At 36.0% G+C, this 22,513-nt stretch overlaps 1 protein-coding gene across 14 annotated transcripts in view; it reads right to left on the bottom strand.

Moving 5' to 3' along the window:
• The window catches only part of UBR2 (ubiquitin protein ligase E3 component n-recognin 2), a 125,206-nt gene that overhangs the window by 67,858 nt on the left and 34,835 nt on the right, over positions 1-22,513 (bottom strand). For 12 of the 14 annotated variants that reach the window (XM_047858082.1, XM_047858081.1, XM_047858080.1 and 9 more), the window contains exons 3-8: positions 19,105-19,183; positions 17,110-17,223; positions 8,333-8,463; positions 5,130-5,268; positions 4,309-4,371; positions 322-442 (exon numbers count right to left, since the gene is read on the bottom strand). In XM_047858082.1, coding sequence (XP_047714038.1) covers positions 322-442; positions 4,309-4,371; positions 5,130-5,268; positions 8,333-8,463; positions 17,110-17,223; positions 19,105-19,183 — 647 coding nt within the window. The remainder of the gene's footprint in view (positions 1-321; positions 443-4,308; positions 4,372-5,129; positions 5,269-8,332; positions 8,464-17,109; positions 17,224-19,104; positions 19,184-22,513) is intronic. The other 2 variants (XM_047858076.1, XM_047858074.1) reach the window with 2 other exon arrangements.

Genomic DNA, 22,513 nt, shown 5'->3' with positions numbered 1-22,513 from the left:
CACTTTTATTCTCCAGCTTGCTCAGTGGAACAGAGTTCCACAGAATGTTGTTTAAAAAAAAAAGTTCTTGTATCAAGTCTGTGAGATTTAGATTTCATTAGCGTACTAATGTCATTGACCACTGTTTAATCCAATATTTCCTGCATTTATTTGAGGACAGAATCCTTTGTATGCATATAAAAAATCCTGTGGATCAAAATATGGGAAATGTGGGTTTTTCTGTGCATAAAGATATTCTGAGATGGTATTTTAAAATGTGAAATTAAAGCAAGAAATTATTTCACTTGATTTTTTTTTCCAAAATAGTTTTTTTGAACCTACCTGAATATCCAATAATACTTCCCAGCCAAGACAAAAGTTTCAAACCAAAATTCTGATGTGCCACAATAGACGAATGCATAACTTGAACTTTGAGTGGCTTTGTCTGTCTACTGGTATTTCTCTTAAAAAGAAATGGTAGAATGAAAAAACAAACTTAAAAAGGCTATCTTATACAAAAAAGCTAATATTTTTATTTAATGTAACTACACTCTCATCATTATAGGAGAATTTTTCATGTATGTGTGTAAGAAAAATACCACTTGGCTTGCCTTACTCAGATCCTAATTTTCTAGAAAGAATCTTAGGATTCTTACAACAAAGTAAGAAGTTACAGCTTATGAGTAACCTGAATCTTTGGTCCTATATTTGAAAATCTGCCCCACCAATTAGAATTTATTTAAAAGCTTACATTTGTTTTAGGTCTTTAATTTCTTAAATGCAATTACACGTTTATTTAAATAATTTGCTTTACTGCACAGAAGCGATGTTATTGATACTTCAAAAAAAAAATACTACAATTTCCAACGTAACCGTTTCTCAGTGTACAGTTCAGAAGTGTTAAGTACATTCACACTGTAGAGTAACCAATCTCCAGAACTCTCTTCATCTTGCAAAACCCAAACTCTATACCTACCAAACTCTAGAGGTATCATATAAACAGAATCATGCAATATTTATCTTTTTGTGACTGGCTTATTTCTCTAAGCATAACGTCCTCAAGGTTCATCCAGGTTGTATGTAGCATGTGTTAGAATCTTCTTCCTTTTTAAGGTTGAATGATATTCTATTGTATGTATATAGATTTTATTTTATCCATTCACCCATCAATAGACACTTGCATTGCTTCTATCATTTGTCTATTGTGAATGATAATGCTGTTATGAACATAGCTGTGCAAATGTCTCTGAGGCTCTGCTTTCCATTCTTTTGTGTATATATCCAGAAGCAAAACTGCTGGATCATATGGTAATTCTATTTTTTTTTAAAGGAACCACCATACAGTTTTCCATAGTGGCTGTACCATTTTACATTCCCACCGGCAGTGTGCACAAGGGTTGCAATTCGTCCATATCCCTACCAACACTTGTGATGTTGTGCTATTGTTTTTGTTTGTTTATAACGGCAATCCTAATGGGTATCAGGTGGTATCTCGTCATGGTTTTTATTTGCATTTCCCTAACGATTAGTAATGTTGAGCATGTTTCTGTGTGTTTATTGGTAATTTATATACTTTCTTTGAAGAAATGTCTATTTAAGTCTAACACAATTTTTAATTTTTAATCCCCCTTCTCATTTTTTTGTTTGGAGCATCCTTCTACCCCAACTTCATTCCATCTCCATAACCCACATTAAAACAGTACATCTGGAGAAACGGGAACCTTCTTGCACTGTTGGTGGGAATGCAAACTGGTGCAGCCACTCTGGAAAACAGTGTGGAGGTTCCTTAAAAAATTAAAAATAGATCTACCCTATGACCCAGCAATAGCACTGCTAGGAATTTACCCAAGGGATACAGGAGTGCTGGTGCATAGGGGCACTTGTACCCCAATGTTTATAGCAGCACTCTCAACAATAGCCAAATTATGGGAAGTGTCTAAATGTCCATCAACTGATGAATGGGTAAAGAAATTGTGGTTTATATACACAATGGAATACTACTTGGCAATGAGAAAGAATGAAATCTGGCCTTTTGTAGCAATGTGGATGGAACTGGAGAGTGTTATGCTAAGTGAAATAAGTCATACAGAGAAAGACAGATACCATATATTTTCACTCTTATGTGGATCCTGAGAAACTTAACAGAAGACCATGGGGGAGGGGAAGTAAAAAAAAAAAAAAAAAGTTAGAGAGGGAGGGAGTCAAACCTTAAGAGACTCTTAAAAACTGAGAACTATCTGAGGGTTGATGGGGGGTGGGAGGGAGGGGAGGGTGGGTGATGGGTATTGAGGAGGGCACCTGTTGTGATAAGCACTGGGTATTGTATGGAAACCAATTTGACAATAAATTTCATATTAAAAAAAAGACAGTACATCTTTGCATATTTTCTCTATCTCTATATATTATGTATGTATACATTTATAAAGATTTTTATTTGATTTATAAAAATGGGATACTATACATACTCTTGTGCATCTTTGCATTAACTGATTTTTTTTGTTAATGACTCATGATATTCTGTGGTGTGGATTTATTCAAACATCCTCTAGAGAAGGGCATTCATATTCCCTTTGTTTCAGTCTTCTGTTGATTCCAAAAAAAGCAGTACTGAACATCTTTGTACACACACTTCCTAGTGCTTACATTTCTATGGGATAAATTCTTAGGAAAGGTAAGTTTCATAGATGCTACTAGATTATTTTCCTAAAATGCTGTAGCAATTTAGTTTTACACAAGTATTCCTATTCTCTGCATCTCTGCCAGTAAGATATTTTATAACTCTAATTTCTCCATCCTGATGAGTATGAAATCTCCTTGTCATTTTACTGATTACTAACAAATGAGTCTCTTCATATACACTGACCGCCTAGATTTTCTTGCCTGTGACTGCCTTTTCATATCCTATGTCCATTTTTCTATTTTGTTCCTACTTGATAATCTATGAGTGCTCTGTTTATCCTAAACATTAAATGAAAAAAATTGGTAAAGGGTACGAATAGGAAATTCAAAGAAAACATAAATAAACATGAAGTAAGGTACTCAATAATTAAGGCAATGCAAATTTAATTGATGAGATGCCATTCATACACATTAAATTGGCAAAAGTTAAAAAATCTGACAACATACAGTTTTGACAAAGCTGTGGAGAAACGGGAACTCTCTATACACTGTTGGTGGGAATGTATATTAGTACCACTGTTTTGGAGACTAACTTGGCAAAATCTAATAAAGATGAAAATGCTGATATCCTAACAACTCAGAAATTCCATTTCTTGGTATATACCCTACAGAAACCTTTGCATCTATGCAACAAGGAGACAAAACAATGTCCATAAAAGGACTGTTAGTGATGGGGGTGGGGGTGGGGGGGAATTATCCTAATTGTCTATCAGCAGGAGAATGGAAAAACTATGGTAAAGTTATCAATGGAACACTTCACAGGTACATGCATCAACACACATAAATGTAGAACCAACACTGAAATGAGAAGTTGCAGTATAATACATCCAGTATGAAGCTTGTTATATAATGTTTAAAGGCCTCCAAATCAATACATATAATGTTGACAGATTTAATAAATGGAAGTATAGAGGCACACACAAGAATGAACAAATGAATTAATGAAAGTACTTATCCCTAGGGTAGGAGAAAAGGGAGCAAGATTAAAGGAATAATACTGGGTACTCTGTATTATTTTATTTACATAAAGTATGAGGAAATGTATAATGTGGGCATACAGGTGTTTACTGTGTCATTTCTGTTTTTATCTGTATATTTAAAATATTTCACAATACACAAAATTATTTTTTAAAAGGACATTTACATAAAATGCATTTACATGAAATAGTTTAAAATAATTCTTACTTTTTAAAAATAAATATAAACATGGGAAATAGTTTTCTTTTAGAGAAATAATACACTAAGTGCTATTATATATGCAGCATACCTTGCTATAAGTTACCAAGAAACAACTTCCCTTGAATTCTAATCTTGGTGCTAAAGGCCAGTTTAAGTCCTAAAAAGTAACGTGACACCCTATCAAAAACAAAACAACAATGAAACACTTTCTAAGATGTCTCTGATAGAGAAATAGGAAGGCAGAAAATATATCTCATGTAAACATTCATTTTCTATATTAATCTTACACAGCTTAAAAAAACTAGATAAAGCAATAATGCAATGTTCGAGAAACATATCATTAAATATGACTTTTGGTTGATGCTGGCTTTACCTTCATGAAAGCAGAAAAATGCGTTCATAAATGACAAAATACAGAACTAGTTTTAAATAAAAAAAATAATACTGTGGGTATGTGTCTAAATTACTTACCACAATTACTGATTTTGCTTGTTCACAATGCTGGAAATCTCCATATCGAACAGACCTACGTCCCTGGTAAATGAAAAAATTTTAAATTAACATGTAAAAATACTATATTCAGTGTTAAAACTGTTCAACCAGTAAACAAATAAACATATTTATGCATATAACAGTTCTGGCCAATTTTAATATTTATAACATTCATTCTATTCAATGATGAAAAGTAAATTAAAATATTTTCCTTCAAAACCATCCTAACGGGGCGCCTGGGTGGCGCAGTCGGTTAAGCGTCCGACTTCAGCCAGGTCACGATCTCGCGGTCCGTGAGTTCGAGCCCCATGTCAGGCTCTGGGCTGATGGCTCAGAGCCTGGAGCCTGTTTCCGATTCTGTGTCTCCCTCTCTCTCTGCCCCTCCCCCGTTCATGCTCTGTCTCTCTCTGTCCCAAAAATAAATAAACGTTGCAAAAAAAAAAAAAAAAAATTAAAAAAAAACAAAAAAACAAAAAACCATCCTAACATTTTCAAGCCATTAATAAGTATAGTTCCTTAAACAATACGACATTTATTCTTCTAGGCTGCTATACTATTTTCATAACTGACTATTTCTAATCACTGGGTAGAATGAGGACAACTGTATCTACATTTCCTCCTAAACTTTCTATGGAATATCAGATTACGGTAATACCCAGTATGTATTTGGGCCAATATTAAAATGAAATAAAAAAAAAATAGACTAGACATATATACCTCTAACTCAATATTCCCAGAATAATTTATCTGTAATGAAAGTTCAATTTATTATCTGACATCAATATAATGAAATTACTTACATCTCGATCTACTGTAGTTGCAAAGCCAATGGCTTCTTTTTGTGTACAGTTAACAGCTTTCTGAAGGGTATAAATAACTTGTTCATAGGTATGCACCTCATCATTAAACAGCATGCAATAGTAGGTATCACTCTTCTCTCTGTGACATAAAACATTAATTATATATTATCTAATTGCATATTCTCTAGCTCCAGGCTGATTTAGTAAGAGCATACTTTGCTCTAGGGAATGTGTTAGGTACTGGGCACATATCTATGGCAAAGTCATCTGCGGTCGCCATGCTCTATGACATTACCATCTGATGGGGAAGATATATATTAGACATGTAATTCTAACTGAACTAGCTTTTATCAAGAAGAACAGAATGCTGCAGTTGGACAAAACAGGTCTGGGACTTCAGAGAAGAACTGCCACAGAAGTCATCTGACGCCTAAAGTCAGAATTGGCTATCAGTGGTTCTCAACTAGAGGCAATTCTCTGTCCCCCACAGAGGACCATTTGGCAATGTCTGGAGACATTTTTTGTTGTCATGACTGGGGCAGGAATGTCACTGGCATCTAGTGTATAAGGGCCAGGGATGCTGCTAAATATTCTACAATCCACTGCGCACCTGATGGGCTCAGTTGGAAGAGCATGTGACTCTTGATCTCAGGGTTGTGAGTTTGAGTCCCATGCTAGGGGTAGAGATTACTAAAAAAATAAATTAATAAAACAAAACAATTCTACAATGCACTGGACAGCCCTTATAACAAAGAACTAATCTGGTCCTAAACGCCAACAGTTGAGAAACCTGGGCTAGAGGAGGGTGAATGCAAAGGTCCTGAGGTGGCAAAGGGAAGTATTAGGAACTGGAACACAGGGAGGGAGAAGATTAGGTTGGAGAGAGGCAGAAATCTTGAAGACCTTACAATGGAAATTGATTTTGCCATTCTAAGGGCATTGAAGGATTTAAAATAGGAGATATAGTCAGATTTGCCTTAAAGTTCACTGTGCTACAGTGTGAATGAATCTTAAGGAACAAGAGTAGATATGGCAGTTCAGTTAGGGAGGCCATGTTGCTGAATGATTAATTAATCTGGACTAGGATAGTAGTAATAGAGAGGAACAGAAGTAGAATTTTTTTTTTTTTTAATGTGTATTTATTTTTGAGAGAGACAGAGCATGAACAGGGGAGGGTCAGAGAGAGAGGGAGACACAGAATCTGAAGCAGGCTCCAGGCTCTGAGCTGTCAGCACACAGCCCGACACGGGGCTCGAACTCAGGGACCGTGAGATCATGACCTTAGCCGAAGTCGGACGCTTAACCGACTAAGCCACCCAGGCACGCCAGAAGTAGAATGGTTTGATGGAGGGAGAGCCAGCTGGACTTGAAATCTAAATGGGTATAGGTGATTCAGGTTTCTGGGTAGTTTACTAACATGGGAAAACATTATAAAAGAAGCAAGTTAGATTTTTTCCCCTTATATATTGGTAGCCTTGAACATACAATGGAACAAAAAGGTAAAAACAAAACTCTTCTGAGGTGCCTGGGTGGCTCAGTCGGTTAAGTGTCTGACTTCGGCTCAGGTCATGATCTCACAGGTCATTGAGTTAGAGCCTTGCATCAGGCTCTGTGCTGACAGCTCAGAGCCTGGAGCCTGCTTCAGATTTTGTGTCTCCCTCTCTTTCTGCCCCTCCTCTGCTCTCACTGTGTCTATCTCTCTCAAAAATAAATAAACATTAAAAAAAATTAAAAAACAAAACTCTTCTATGCTCTAGGGTCTAAATTTGGGCTTTCGATCAATGGCTCCCAACTTGAAGTACAGGCACATCTTGTTTTATTGTGCTTTACAAATACTGTGGGGTTTTGTTTGTTTTTACAAATTGAACGTTTGTGGCAACACTATGTTGAGCAAGCCTATCAACGCCATCTTTCCAACAGCATTTGCTCATGTCCTGTCTCTACATCACATTTTGGTAATTCTTACAATATTTCAAACTTTTTTTTTAATCATTACTCTATTTCTTATGGCGATTTGTGATCACTGATCTTTGATGTTACTATCCTAATTGTTTTGGGGCACTCGGAATCATATTCACATAAGATTGCAAACTTAATTGATAAATGTTGTGTGTGTTCTTACTGCTCTACCCACCAGCTGTTTCCCCGTCTGTCTTCCTCTCCTGGGGCCTCCCTGTTCCCTGAGACACAATATTGAAAGTAGGCCAATTAATAACCCTATAATGACCTCTAAGTGTTCAAGTGAAAAAAGAGTCAGTTGATGTGGCGAACTTTATTGCAGTGGTCTGGACCCAACCTACAAAACCCACGAGGTACACCTGTATGTGAAGACAAGTTCCTGAGGTACCATTTTCAACATTTCCAAAAAGATATAGCTAACACCTTACTTTTTTAAAAAAAACAACCCACAACCTAATTATCTAGAATACTACTGAGAAGCAAAACAGAAACCACCAATGTTCATCAGACCCTCACTTCAACTTGTAATCAACCTTAAATATGAATACAATTCCAACAATCTCGGTTAGATTTAAAGAGACTTGTTGGGGCGCCTGGGTGGCGCAGTCGGTTAAGCGTCCGACTTCAGCCAGGTCACGATCTCGCGGTCCGTGAGTTCGAGCCCCGCGTCAGGCTCTGGGCTGATGGCTCAGAGCCTGGAGCCTGTTTCCGATTCTGTGTCTCCCTCTCTCTCTGCCCCTCCCCCGTTCATGCTGTGTCTCTCTCTGTCCCAAAAATAAATAAACGTTGAAAAAAAAAAATATTAAAGAGACTGTTGCTTGAGGCAAGCACATCACATGGAAAAGGAAGCCCTTAAAACAGCTATGGCCGAATCCAGCTCTCTGGTCACATGTTCGCAACCTCCTCAATAATCTAAGTACAAATGGTAAAAATATTAGAGTTACCAGTTTTATCACACAAAGAACAGAAAACTGCCTGTGCCTGAAACCAGGGGCAGAGCCCTGACATGGCTTAACTAAACCAATCAATTAACAGGGAGAAACCTCTACCAACTAAGTGGATCACACATATTTAAAAGCTATAAAATAAAAGAGTTGTTCTGTGGGAAAGTAATTATTAAAAAAGAAAAGATTATGCTCTATCCTTCTATCCTTGCTCCAACTCAATTTGAGGAATTAGAATCAAAATGGTTAAAACTGAGTTTGAGCAAATACGAATATGAAGAATAAATGTGTCACACTTACACCATCTCTAAATCTGCTGGCAGTTCACTTTCTTTTTCCCAGGTTAGTATCTCGACTGCATATCGAAACATAATAGCAAAAATGTTGTAGGTTCTTGCTATCACATCTTCTGATAAATGCACAAGAGGATCCTGAAAGAACAGAAAAAAAAAAAAACAAAAAAACCACAACCATCTTAAATGCACATTAATTCTCATCTTCCCTTACCTCAAAATACTAATGTAAACAGCTGGCTGATCTTCCAGCTTCGGCTTCTCTTCAGTTTGAGCCTGTACATTACATCCTACCAAATCCAGTTTCCTAAAACACTTTGTTCATAATGATCCCAATTACTGAATCAAAAATGTTCAATGGCACCCCAATGCCTAATGCATAAATCTAAACACTTTAGAATGGCATTCCAAGATCTTTAAAACTTAACATCAAACCATCTTTATAGCTTCATATCCTCCTAATCCCAATTTCCAGAATAAACAAAGGAATGTTATCCAAGGGCAGACCAGCAATATTTAGTTTTACAGGTATGAAGGAGAGCCTGATTTTGAGGATTCTAAAGGGAAGAAATCAACAAAGTCAGAAAACTACCCCTTGATTCCCTTGTCTACTTTATTTCATCAGGGCACATTGCGTATGCATGGAACAGGGCACTTTGCATCTTATACTTAACTGGGAGTATGTCACAAAATTTCTAGGTTATGTGAAAAAGTATTACTATAAACATACACTGAGTTTATCATACCTTTTAGGCAAAATGTTTTACACGATTTTAATCTTTATGCTTTCTCTTAAATCTAGACATGTTATTTAGCTTAATGGCTAGTTAGTGTTATATTCATTTCTCAAATAAGAAAATCAGTATGTTCCAGCATCATAGAATAGGAATCAACACATTCTTGCAAATATACATGAAGGATACAGACATTTTTGCACATCCTCCCCAAAGATAAGCCTAGTAGAACTGACACAAAACAAATGGAGAGGAGGAATAAAAAGAATGGAGGGAAAACAAGACAAAGATTCCTAAAGGAGATGGGTGTAGAGCTTGAAGAACAGAAGAAAAAGTAAGAAGAGTAAGAAGACTTTTCAAAGTCTTACAGCACTTTTTTTTAACCTACACAACTCTTCTCAATGGATTGCTTTATATGTCCCATGTAAGAAAATTTTTTTATCCTACCAGCATAGTTTATTTGACTATTTCTTATAGAGGCTAGAAATGATTAACATAGTGAAACAATCCATACAAAGAGGGAACCAGAACTGGTACATCCTGGGGATTCATAAAAGTATGGGTATTAATAACAATATGAACCTCATGCTACACCAAAATAGAAAGTAGAAAATTCAGTTTCCTTGGTGATATTATCTTACAATTATTCCATTTCTCACAATTATGTCCGTTACAAGACATCAGAGGATGAAACAATTACAACAAACAAGATTTATAAGCACGGAACAGATCCTGAAAGAGAAACTGCTGCCAGTTCTTGAGAATCCAGGCCAGTAGTGTTCAAACTGTTGTACAAAATCCCAGGACCTGGTAGAGCTGTTTCCTGTTTGAATTGTACATCAGTTTAAAAATATAGAATTACCTGTATTTTAAAATAGTAATGTAAAAATATACTCTAAAATGTGTTATATTACATATTGGGGATCACCAACTGGTAACTTTGCTATTACATTGGCCAAATTTGGGGCAGGCCTAGGAATACAGATTTTTCTGCTATTTTTGGATACACATGTCAACTTCTTGAAAAATGATCACTGATTAAAAAGAATTATTTCTGCAGTGAAAGGATACTAGGCTGTGCAAGTCTACTCATATGTACAATAGTAAATTAAACACTAAGAAAGACTTCTGTTCAAATTGCTCTTATGAAAGCATAAGTCAGTTGGAATGAGTAAATAAATGACCATCTCATCCTATGTTGTATTATCAACTATGACTAATAACTAGTTCTTTGAGTATGTTTATTTTAGAAAATACACATCTTTGTCAGTGAGTCAACTTGAGTTATTCTTCTTTCAAACCAGAAGAATACAAGGCATATTGTTAAAAAGATCATCTGTGCTTATGTTAGAAGGTAGTGGGGGTTATGGAAAACTAGTCTTTTATGTGATACACTACTGTAATGTTTGAATTTTTAAAAACTTTGTTAATGTTTATTTATTTTTGGGAGAGAGAGAAAGAGACAGAGCATGAGCAGGGGAGGGGCAGAGAGAAAGGGAGACACAGAATCCAAAGCAGGCTCCAGGGTCTGAGCTGTCAGCACAGAGCCCGACGTGGGGCTCAAACTCATGAACCTCAAGACCATGACCTGAGTCGAAGTTGGATGCCCAGTCGACTGAGCCACCTAGGTGCCCCATTGAATTTTTTTTAATGTAAGCATATACTGTATTATAATAATAATTTTAACTCTTATCATATGCAAATAAGCTATGGATAAGGAAAAATTACATTTTTCTATATTGCCCAACTAAAACTAGTAATAAACTAGAAACCAGTCATCAAAACAACCTCGCTTATTTCATGAGTTGACTTTCTAACAAGTAACTAATACACAATTCAACTTATAAAAAATAAATTCATTAATAATACCACTTTTAGTGATCACTGATAGGATAAAGATGTAGCATATGTATACAATGGAATTACTCAGCCATAAAAAAGAATAAAATCTTGCCATTTGAAACAATGTGTATGAATCTGTAAGTTATAATGCTAAGTGAAGTAAGTCAGGCAGAGAAAGACAAATACGGTATGATTTCACTCATGTGGAATTTTTTTTTTTTTTTTAAGTTTGAGAGAAAGAGAGAGAGAGCACAAGCAAGGGAGGGGTAGAGAGAGAGGGAGAGAGAGAGAGAGAGAGAGAGAGAGAATCCCAAGCAGTCTCCATGCTGTCAGCATGGAGCCAATACAGGGCTTGAACTCAGAAACCATGAGATCATGACCTGAGCTGAAACCAAGAGTCAGCCACTTAACTGACTGAGCCACCCAAGTGCCCCTCATATGTGGAATTTAAGAAACAACTGAACAAAGAAAAAAGGACAAACAAAAGAAGGACTCTGAAATATAGGGAATCAAATTGTTAGTTACCAGAGGGGAAGTGGGTGGGGGGACATGTGAAAATAGGTGAAGGGGATTAAAAGTACACTTAATCATGAGGAGCACTGAGTAATGTGTAGAATTGTTGAAACACTATATTCCACACCTGAAGCTAATAGAACACTGTATGCTAATTATACAGGAATAAAAAAATAATACCACTTTTATCTGTTATTATTAAGACTTTTAAATTAGGCTTTTATTAAAAAAAAATTCCACTGCTAAAAATTACTTTAAAAATCAGTGCAATGTAGCATCAACAATAGCCAAATTATGAAAGAAGCCCAAATGTCTATCCACTGATGAATGGAAAAAATGTGGTATATGTATATGCATGCATGCGCGCGCGCGCACACACACACACACACACACACACACACACACACACACACACAGGAATATTACTCAGCCATAAAAAAGAATGAAATCTTACCATTTGTAACAATGTGGATGGAGCTAGAGAGTATTATGCTAATGGAAATAAGTTAGTCAAAGACAAATACCATACGATTTCACTTAACATGTAGAATTTAAGAAACAAAACAAATGAACAGGGGGCAGGAATAAAGACAGGCAAACCAAGAAACAGACTTTTAAAAAAAATTTTTTTTAAGTTTATTTACTTACTTTGAGAGAGACAGACAGAGACACCACAAGTGGGGAAGGGACAGAGAGACAGGGAGAGAGAAACCCAAGCAGGCTTTGTGCTGTCAACTTAGAGCCCAATGTGGGGCTCAAACTCACAAAATGTGAGATCGTGACCTGAGCTGAAACCGGAGTCAGATGCTCAACTGACTGAGCCACCCAGGTGCCCCACCAAGAAACAGACTCTTAACCATAGAGAACAAACTGATGGTTACTAGAGAAGAGGTAGGTGAGGGATGGGGTAAATAGGTAATGAGTATTAAGGAGGACACTTGCTATAATGACCACTGGGTATTGTATGTAAGTGATGAATCACTAAAATCTATACCCGAAGCTAATACTCCACTGGCTAACTAACTGGAATTTAAATAAAAGTTTGGAGAAAAAAATAAAATCAGGGCAATACACTGTTAAAGAGTTCCATTACTGGAGTTCAAATTACCATTAAGATGCTCTGGGTGGCACCTGGGTGGTTCAGTTGGTTAAGTGTCTGAGTCTTGATTTCAGTGCAGGTCATGATCTCATGGTTCGTGGGTTCGAGCCCCACATCGGGCTCTGTACTGACAGAGCTGAGCCTGCTTGGGATTCTCTCTCTGCCCCTCCCCTTCTCGCATTCTTGCATGTGCTCTCTCTCTCAAAATAAATAAACTTAAAAAAAAAAAAAAAGACTTTGGGCAAGTTTTTAAATCTCTCTAAACCCCAAGCTTCTGCAGCTATACAATCTCTGTAACAGCAGTACTTATCTAACAGGACTGTTCTGAGAATTAAATGAGATAAACAAAGTATAGTACCTTGGCATAATTTTTAGCTATTAATAATCACAAATCTGCATTCATTTGAGATGAGAGCAGTATCGATAAGGGAAAATTTCAGGTAAAAAAGTCTTCATCGAGGTCGTTCATTCAGTGCATTTGTTACTGAATTAAATTTCATTCCAAAAAGGTTTTACAGCAACTTAAGAATACATCAGTGTAATGAGACAGTATTAAAAAAAATAGATGTACAAAGTGGGCAAAACCAGAATAAAGGTAGGAAAATTAGGTGATAATATGTTTACTGTAAAGGCAGATCATATAAATTTCCAAATAGCTACTACACACAGGCACTGTTTCCAAACATTTGGCTCTGTTTCCCAGAAGCCTCAACAAAAGGAAACGGAATCAGTTACCAGACCCATAGCAAGAGAAACAGAACACTTCCTAATGCAGAGACGGAAGAGAAACTTCTTATAGTTCCTATGAAGATGATCAAAAGAGACAGTCCAGACTCCCTACTTATCCCCATGCCCAAAGGGCCCATTGGAAACCTGGCTGGGCATTTACTGTTGCCACAGTGATGGGAGATGCTACTGCCATTTAGTCTGTGGGAAATAAATAAACACAATGCTTCTGACAGCATGTATCTGGGATCAGCAAACTTTTCCTGTAAAGAGTCAGATACTAAATCTTTTAGTTTTTGTAGACTACAGGGTATTTGTTACAGCTGCTCAATTTTGCTGTTGCAGTGGAAAAGCAGTTATAGACAATGCACAATTAAACATACCTGTGTTGCAGTACAGTTTTGTTTATAGACACCGAAATCTGAATTTCCTACCATTTTCACATGCCACAGACACCATCCTATTGATTTTTTCCAAATATTTAAAAATATAAAAACCATCCTTAGTTTATGATGGTGCCAGTAACAGGCCTCTATGGGGCCATAGTTTGCTGATCCCTGGCCTACATAACAACAAAAGTCCCATCCCAAATGCCAAGAGTTGAGAAGATCGATGGAACTGCTAAACATTATCCCTAGAGAAGTGTATTATCAAGTATATACTTGATAATATACAGGTATATTTTTTCCAACTTTTTTCTTAAGATGCAGGCTAAATGTATAATAAAAAATTACATTCAATAAAAACAATTCTATGACAAACTTTAAAAAAGTACATTGCAAATATTTTATAGCTTTCTTCCATTTTAAGCATAAAAGATAAAAAAAAAAACCTAGATATATGTATAAATTTACTGAGTGGGGACCAGGAATGCTAAACAAAATGCTATTTTAAAAATAGCTTCTCTTACAGTCTTATCCTTGAGGACTTCATTTCTCTTAACTGAATTCTTAAATTGGAATTAAATGGCAGAGTGTGGAGGTTTATTCTCTTAAGTTGCTGCAGTATAGATTCTCCAGGCAGAACCATAGAACTTAAGCCAGGCAGGCAATCTTGCTAACATCTTCCTAACAGGAAATTAACTCAAGTCGTCAATATTTGATAGCTACCCAACTTATGTACAAGGATAAAGTCAACAGAGTAATTTTATTCAAAAATTATTTTCAGTCTATCTAAAACAAAGATTAAAAGGTAACAAAAGTCCTAAGATTTTTCCAAGTAATTTATTGAGGTGAAATTCACAGAACAGAAACCTAACCATTTTTTTTTTAATTTTTTTTTTCAACATTTATTTATTTTTGGGACAGAGAGAGACAGAGCATGAACGGGGGAGGGGCAGAGAGAGAGGGAGACACAGAATCGGAAACAGGCTCCAGGCTCTGAGCCATCAGCCCAGAGCCTGACGTGGGGCTCGAACTCACGGACCGTGAGATCGTGACCTGGCTGAAGTCGGACGCTTAACCGACTGCGCCACCCAGGCGCCCCATAACCTAACCATTTTAAAGTAAACTAATTGGTGGTATTTAGTACATTCATAATATTGTACCACTATCACCTTTCTATAGTTCCAAAACATTTCTATTACTTCAAAGTAAAACCCCCTACCCATTAAGCAGTTTTTGCCATTCTCCCCTTCCCCAGCCCTTGGCAACCACCAGTGTGTGTTTTGTCTACAAGTTTACCTATTTTGGGTATTTTATATAAATGGAATCAGACAATATGCGTTCTTTTGCGTCTGGCTTCCTTCACTTAGAATAATGTTTTGGAGGTTCATCCAAGTTGTACCAGGTATCAGTATTTCATTCCTTTCTATGTCTGAGTAATAGTACATTATCTGTACACCACAATTTGTCTATCCATTCATCTACTGATAGACATTACAGTTGATACTCATTTGAACACCTGCTTCCAGTGCTTTTGGGTATATACCTAACAGTGAAATTACAGGCTCATATGGCAATTCTATGTTTAATCTTTGGAGGAATAGTCAAACTGTTCCAACGGCTCTGAATTATTTTGCATCCCCTTTAGGCATGTACCAGGGCTCCACTTTTTCTACATCTTCACCAACACATACATTCCTTTTTTTCTGATTATAGCCATCTTAGTGGGTGTGAAGTGGTTTCAATTTGCATTTCCCTAATAACCAATGATGCTGACTATGTTTTCACATGTTTGTTGGTCATGTGTATTATATCTTCTTTAGAGAAATGTCTATTCAAGTCCTTTGCCCATTTTTGTGTTGTTTGTGGTTCTGTTGTTGAGTTGTAAGATATATACTCTGAATACGAAACCTTTCTCAGATGCATTAAGTCCCCCCTTATCCATGGTTTCGGTCATCACCAGGTCAGTTGGGAGACTGGAAGCAGATACTCTTTCTTCTGAGGCATGGTCAGAAGGTCAACAGTAGCCTAACTTTATGTCACAATGCCTGTGGCCTTCACCTCACTTCATCTCATCAAAGTAGGCATTTTATCATCTCACATCATCACAAGAAAGGTAGGTACAGTACAATATTATGAGAGCAAGTGAGTGAGTGCTCACTCACCTAACTTCTATTATGATATACTGTTATAATTGTCCTATTTTATTATTAGTTATTACCAGTCTCTTACTGACAAAAAATTAGACTTTATAAATTAAACCTTATCATAGGTATCTATGAATAAGAAAAAAACTAGTATCTATAGGGTTCAGTACTATCCACAACTTCAGATATCAACAGGGGGTCTTGGAACACACCCTCCATGGATAAGGTGGGACTACTGTATATGATTTGCAAATGTCTTCTCCCATAGTTTTATACCAGTCTTCATTTTTTTTAAATTAAAAGTACAGCTCTTTTTGTCAAATATTTGTCTTGTATTTTTACAAATGGATATCCAATCCAATATATAAAAGAGATAAAAATGGAGCTCCTCCAAAAGAAGTGGAGAAATCTGAAACTCTAATCACTGGGTGTCTGTTGCAAATCCTACACCACTTACACAAGGCAAATGAAACACAAAATATATGTTTTTCATAGCACTCGATCATTTCACACAAATTTTAATCTGTCCTAAGCACAGTGGAACACAGTCTAAAAGACTCTGTCCTGCACCATAAAGTGCAGGTCAAATATTTGAGACTTGTAAGGTATGAGGACCAGGAAGTACTATTAATGTTCACTTGCCCCAAATCTGTAGCAGAGCTGCTAACGATGCATAAGTACTTTGAATGTATCTACTTCTCTATCATTTAAAAATAAAATCTGAAATGAGGGTGTTGAATCAAACATCAAACTGTCAGAAATAGCAGCAGAGATTTAAGTATTTATTTAGTAAGAGTCTACTATATCATTACAAATATCATTTAGAGAAAATAATGCAGAATCAAGAATTTTAAAAAGCACATATTTACAGCTGGAGTGACTGTAATTTGTACTTTGCTATTTATACTTGGTCTCATCACATATCCAATGACACTGATATGCCAGATGGTGATTAGAATTGGCTCCCACGTATAGTTACAGAAAAGAAGGGTACCTGGCCTACAAAATCTTAGTCACAACACAAATATACAAAAAACAACAAAATTAATCTATACACATAGGAAAAATAATCTTTCAATAATAAATGAGGACTGAAAACAAAACCTCAAATAGAAGTCCAAATTAAATTAAACTTCCAGAATCACAAGTGAGTACTAATAGCAATGGTATGACATCCATAAAATGTAAAGACCTTTCAAAGTAGGTCTAGTCACTGGTAAGAGTGACAGGACTATTTTGCTTATTCATTTCTCGTAACCTAGTTCCTATGTCTGAAAATATTTCAAACTTGTGGTTAAAACAGTATTTCCTTAAAAACAACTTTGTGAAAACGTTTTTACCTCTTCTTCCTCAATTTCAGAGGTGTTAAGTTCATGTTTTTGACAGTAAGGACCCTCTTTCCAAGCTTCAGTATCACCACAGTCACAGAAACCTCCACCTCCTGATGTTGTCATCTTGAAAAAAAATTGTAAAGTATCTTGTCAATAAGTATTTACTGAGGGCTATCAGATTATAAATAAGAATAGCAAGTGCTAAGGAAATAACATCGCTAAAATGTTTCATTTCTTTTGAGGAGTAAAATGAAATAAAATGCCAAACCTCTTGATGTTTTAAAGCTTAAATAAGCCTAAATTAAGTGATTCTGAAATGAAATAAGCTACTTTGTAGTGTCTAGTCTAGTTTAAAGAGGTAAAATGTGCCTACCTACATGACTTCCTTAATTAGGAAAACCAACAGGGTTTTCCTGCTGGGCTTTGATACAATGTTGGTATTAATGTCACCTGGTTACAGTGCTCTAATGTAATATAACAGATTCAAGAGCTGTAAAGATTACTATGGTTATTTTTCCCTAGAAGATTGTTGCACCTGATAAGAGAAAGTGACTAACAAAAACTACAGAAATAGTTTGTTTTTCCTTTTCTAACACCCTCTAAATAGCATTCTTGGACAAGGAAAGCAGCTCAGGAAATGTAAAAGTGGATTGTCTGGTCAGAAAAGGTTTTCACCATCTGCAGGGTTCAAGAATTATTCATACTTCCCTAAGATATGGCAATGATTCAAGGAATCTAGCAAGATACAACTCATTAATTATAGGAAATTCTGCCTTAAAAAAATACTGCACAAGAGAGTTTTAGGAGTGGGTATTTGCTGCAAATTTCAGAATGAGCCCTATTACATACTGTCCAAAGAAAGTATCTGTTATATATAAAAATATAATTAATGTAAATCCACAAGTGACAATTATTCCCAGGGGCTGCAGGGATATATGCCAAAACACAAGCAAACAAACAAACAAAAAAACCCCACAAAAAACCCACAAACCATGAGGAGGCAGCCATTTGGAAAATGATAACCCTATAGTTTTTATTCTTTTTCTGGTTACCCGAGATATAGATAGAACAGCTTAAAGAAAACTGGGATTCTCTTACTGACTTCTGAAAATAAAAACATACAAAGACACAAGGGGTCTTAATTTTGTAGCTGCTTTAGTTCATTATTAGCAATACTCGGGTAGAGTGAAAAAAAAAAACAAACAGGAGGAAAAGTCCTGAGCCAACAGGGCTCCTGAATTAATAATAAGATTGCAATATTCCCTCTACTATTTCATTTGAGGGTGAAAAGTTCCAGCTACTAACAAACACTTCCTTAACTTTTGAATGCTCACGGCTTTGCCTTCAATTTCTAGTAGAGGAACCAGGACAGGCTTACGACAGGCTTAGCATAAACTGTCTTTGTTCATATCCTTGATTTAAAAGCAAACATACCTGACTTTTTGCAAAGTACTGACTGCATTATAGCAGTAGAAAAATAATAAAATAGGTGGGTCTTATGTTCTGGAGTTGGGCCCTCTTCCGCGATGTAGTAGATGCCTCTTTAATATTAAGAAATGACAAATCTTCTGTAGACAATGACCAACAAAGCATTTCTTAAATGTATAATCCTGACACTTCCTTACTCCTTTTCTCCCATGTCCTTCCCTTCAGAACCTCCCTCCCACTTTACCTCTCATCTTTATCCTCTAATTTTTGATAACCTTCTGCATAAACCTAGAATTATGAAGATAATAAACATAAGAAAATAGCAAAACAAACTAGCTGAAAAGCAATATGCAGGAGCTGATATCTGTGCTGTCTTTCCTAAACCATGTATTCAGGAAGCCTGGATTCATAATTCATTTCTACACTGCTATCGTATGTTTAATGGTGTTAAAATAACACATTTCTTAAACCAGTCTCCCCCATTTTAGTGTTAAATCTTGGAATTTAAAAAAGACAGAAAAGGTATCTAATATAAAATTTAATAGTGGGTATGGTTATTATCTGGGCATTACTAACCCTATATCGATGGTCTCTGTGAATACTTCCCAAAAAGCACTCCATGCATAAAACACAAGTTGGATCAACTGCACAGTCTCTGTAAAGTTAAAGAAAAAAAAAAATCAGAGTGTCATAAAATAACTGTATATATCACAACATAATATTTCAATTGGAATCCATCCTAGAAGAGCCAGAATAGGGAAGTGCTTTGGTGTTAGAAGGAAATATTATTCTCAAAGATCTGTGAGATCTTTGAGCAATGAAGTCAGCTTAAGAACCTGCTTCTCATTCTGGATATGTAGATGTGTAGATCTCACACTAGATTTGGGGATATCAAATTCCCATTTCATTTCAGTCGTTTCATTTGCTTTCATCATACTGCCAGCTAGACACATTTACAGATCATATCCTACACAAAAGAATCCCTACACTTCCATGAAATGAGATGGGGAGTTAGGAACATCTTTAAATTTCACCTTAGCCTAGTTCCTGTATCCTGATAGGCAACCATTCTACTGTGCTTATTGTGTGCCCTTTTAGTTGCATGTGTTTTTGCAAAATGTATTTGAGTGCATGTATTTTTTTTTTTTATTTTATTTTTTTTTTTTTTTTTGGGTGCAAAAAGGTGATTTTATTAAAGCACAGGACAGGACCCGTGTTGGCAGGAAAAGCTGCCTGAGTGCATGTATTTTTAATGCATGTTAACTCTCATTGTGTTATATATCTCATCGTTACATTTACACGTCTGTAACATAATCCATTCATTTTGTATGTGAACATCTGATTTGCTGTTTCCAATGGCTACATAGTATGCTATGTCACGTACCCAAAATATTTTCTCTCTCTACTCTCCCTGCACTGGACACCTGGACAACCTCCAATGCCTTTCTACTATACAATGCTGTAATAAACATCGTGTAAATGTTCTCTTACAGATATGTCTGCGACGTTCTTTGGCATATAAACTCAAGAGCAGAATTTCTGGGTCATAATTCATGTTAAGTTCTTATTCTGAGTTGCCATGCTACAGTCCAGAGTGGCTACATATCCCCCATCAGTGTATGAGGGTTTTTATAGCCCTGCATCTTCATCAGCATTTGGTTTTATCTGGTTTTCTAATATGTGCAAGGTCAACATATTTGAAATAATGTCATATTGTTTTAATCTGCATGTCCCTGGTCGCTAGTATCTTTGAGCAACTCTTTATATGCTTATTACTTTTGGGGCTTCCTTTTCTATAAATTGTCTTTGCCCATTTTTCTGCTGGGATTGCTTTCTTTTATCTTATTTGCAGAATCTAATCTAGAGGATAATGGCACCTGGCAATATTAAACATTGCAAATATTGTCTCCTGTTTGTCACTTGTGTATTAATTTTGCCTATGGGGTCCTTTGTTAAATAGTACTACCTATTCTGATGCAATTAAATTCACATACACACACATGCAATTGGTTCATACTGTGAGGTTTTAGGAAGTTCTTTCCCCAACCCCAAGTCACAAAAATATTCCTCTTTTTCTTCTATTCATCCTTTGGTTTTATCTTCCACATTTAGGTGGAATACAACTGTACCTTTGTATATCATGCAGAATAAGGTTTTATTTCTCAATATATACTGAGCTATTTTTTTCCAACACCATCTACTAAATGATTTAACTTTTATCTATTGGTTATGGGGTCATCTTTATAAAGCTCCCCCATCTCCTTTGGTCTATAAGCTCTCTAATATGTGTCAGTGATTTATTTGTTCTTACACCATACCAAACTGTATTACTATGGCTTTGTAGTAGGTCTTAATATCTGGCAGGTTAAGTTCCCTTTTATTCTCTTTCGAAAATGCTGGCTCAGCTATTCACAACCTCTTCTTTATTCTTCGACACATTACTTAGGATAAGTGTATAGAGAGCCTCAAAAATATCCAGCTAAAATTTTGACAGAGATTACTTAAAATTTATTGATAAGCTTCAAGAGTAAGAACATCATTATAAGAGTAAATTATCACATCCATGATTCTTTCTTAAGTCTTTTACTGAAGTTGTAAAGTTTTCTTCATATGAATCCTTATATTCTTTTTTTTTTTTTTTAAATGTTTTTTCAACGTTTATTTATTTTTGGGACAGAGAGAGACACAGCATGAACGGGGGAGGGGCAGAGAGAGAGGGAGACACAGAATCGGAAGCAGGCTCCAGGCTCCGAGCCATCAGCCCAGAGCCTGACACGGGGCTCGAACTCACGGACCGCGAGATCGTGACCTGGCTGAAGTCGGACGCTTAACCGACTGCGCCACCCAGGCGCCCCTGAAGCCTTATATTCTTGATTAGACTAATATCTAGGTACTCTCTAGGTTTTATTTTAAATAAGTATTTTTTCAAAATCTCATTTTCTAGGCAGTCTCTCCTTTGCTGTCCTGCCCACTGCTCCCTTGTAGTGTATTCAATAAACTTCCAATCTCCTTTAAAAAAAAAAAACAAACTCATTTTCTAGTTGCTTAAGGATGATGAAAAGAAACAGTATTGATTTTTAGCATCCTTGATGAACTCAAGGCAGTTCTAATAGTTTGTTGATTCTGTTTTGTTTTCTCCCAGAGTAAATGAGTATATAGCCTGTATGTAACAACAATTTTCTCTTTCCTTACAATCTTTACACCGTTTTGTTTTTCTTCTTTTATGCTGTTGACAAGAACCTCCAGTAATATATTAAACAACAGCAGTAATAGTAGGCATCTTTGCCTTACTTTAAATATTAAAGTAAAACATCTCTAAAGGGTATCCATTAGTATCATGTTCCCAGTAGGTTTACAAAGAAAGTGCCCTTCTACAAAAAAATCAAGAATATATCTTGCCTTTCCTATATAAACTTCAAGCTAATCAAAGGAATGAGGAGGGACTGTTTTTCTTCTATAGAAGACAAGCTAACAAACAAAAAACTAAGTTAGAATATTTTTCTACCCCCTAATAAAAAATAATGATCTAGACAACAAGCATCAGTGACTGCTAAAACATTAGATAAAAAGGATAACGAAGACCTTTATAATGGTTGCATCTGCAAGATACCGAAACCCACTGATCATCTTAAACAAAAAAACCAGACAAGCATAATGTGCTTCCTGACATGAAGAATTAAGAAGTTACACATCAGTATTCATGAAGTTAGTATTCATACCCCCCTCCAATACTACATAACAATTTAATTACACCTAAATACCTGTTCAGAGGAAATACAGGGCATAAAGAAACATGTTAAGCAACACCATGGGGACACAACAAACAAATCCAGAATGTGGAAAATTCCACAGAACAAATGGCCCATTTTCTTAGGGACATAACTGGAAAAGAAAAGAAAAGGAAAGGAAAAAAAAAAAAAGAGGGAGAGAAGCTATTATAGATTAAAAGAAAAAATGAGGAGTAACAGCCAAATGCAAGGTGTGA

Source organism: Prionailurus viverrinus, chromosome B2, assembly GCF_022837055.1.
Source record: "Prionailurus viverrinus isolate Anna chromosome B2, UM_Priviv_1.0, whole genome shotgun sequence".
NCBI lineage: Eukaryota > Metazoa > Chordata > Mammalia > Carnivora > Felidae > Prionailurus > Prionailurus viverrinus.
This window is presented reverse-complemented; position numbering and strand designations above follow the sequence as displayed.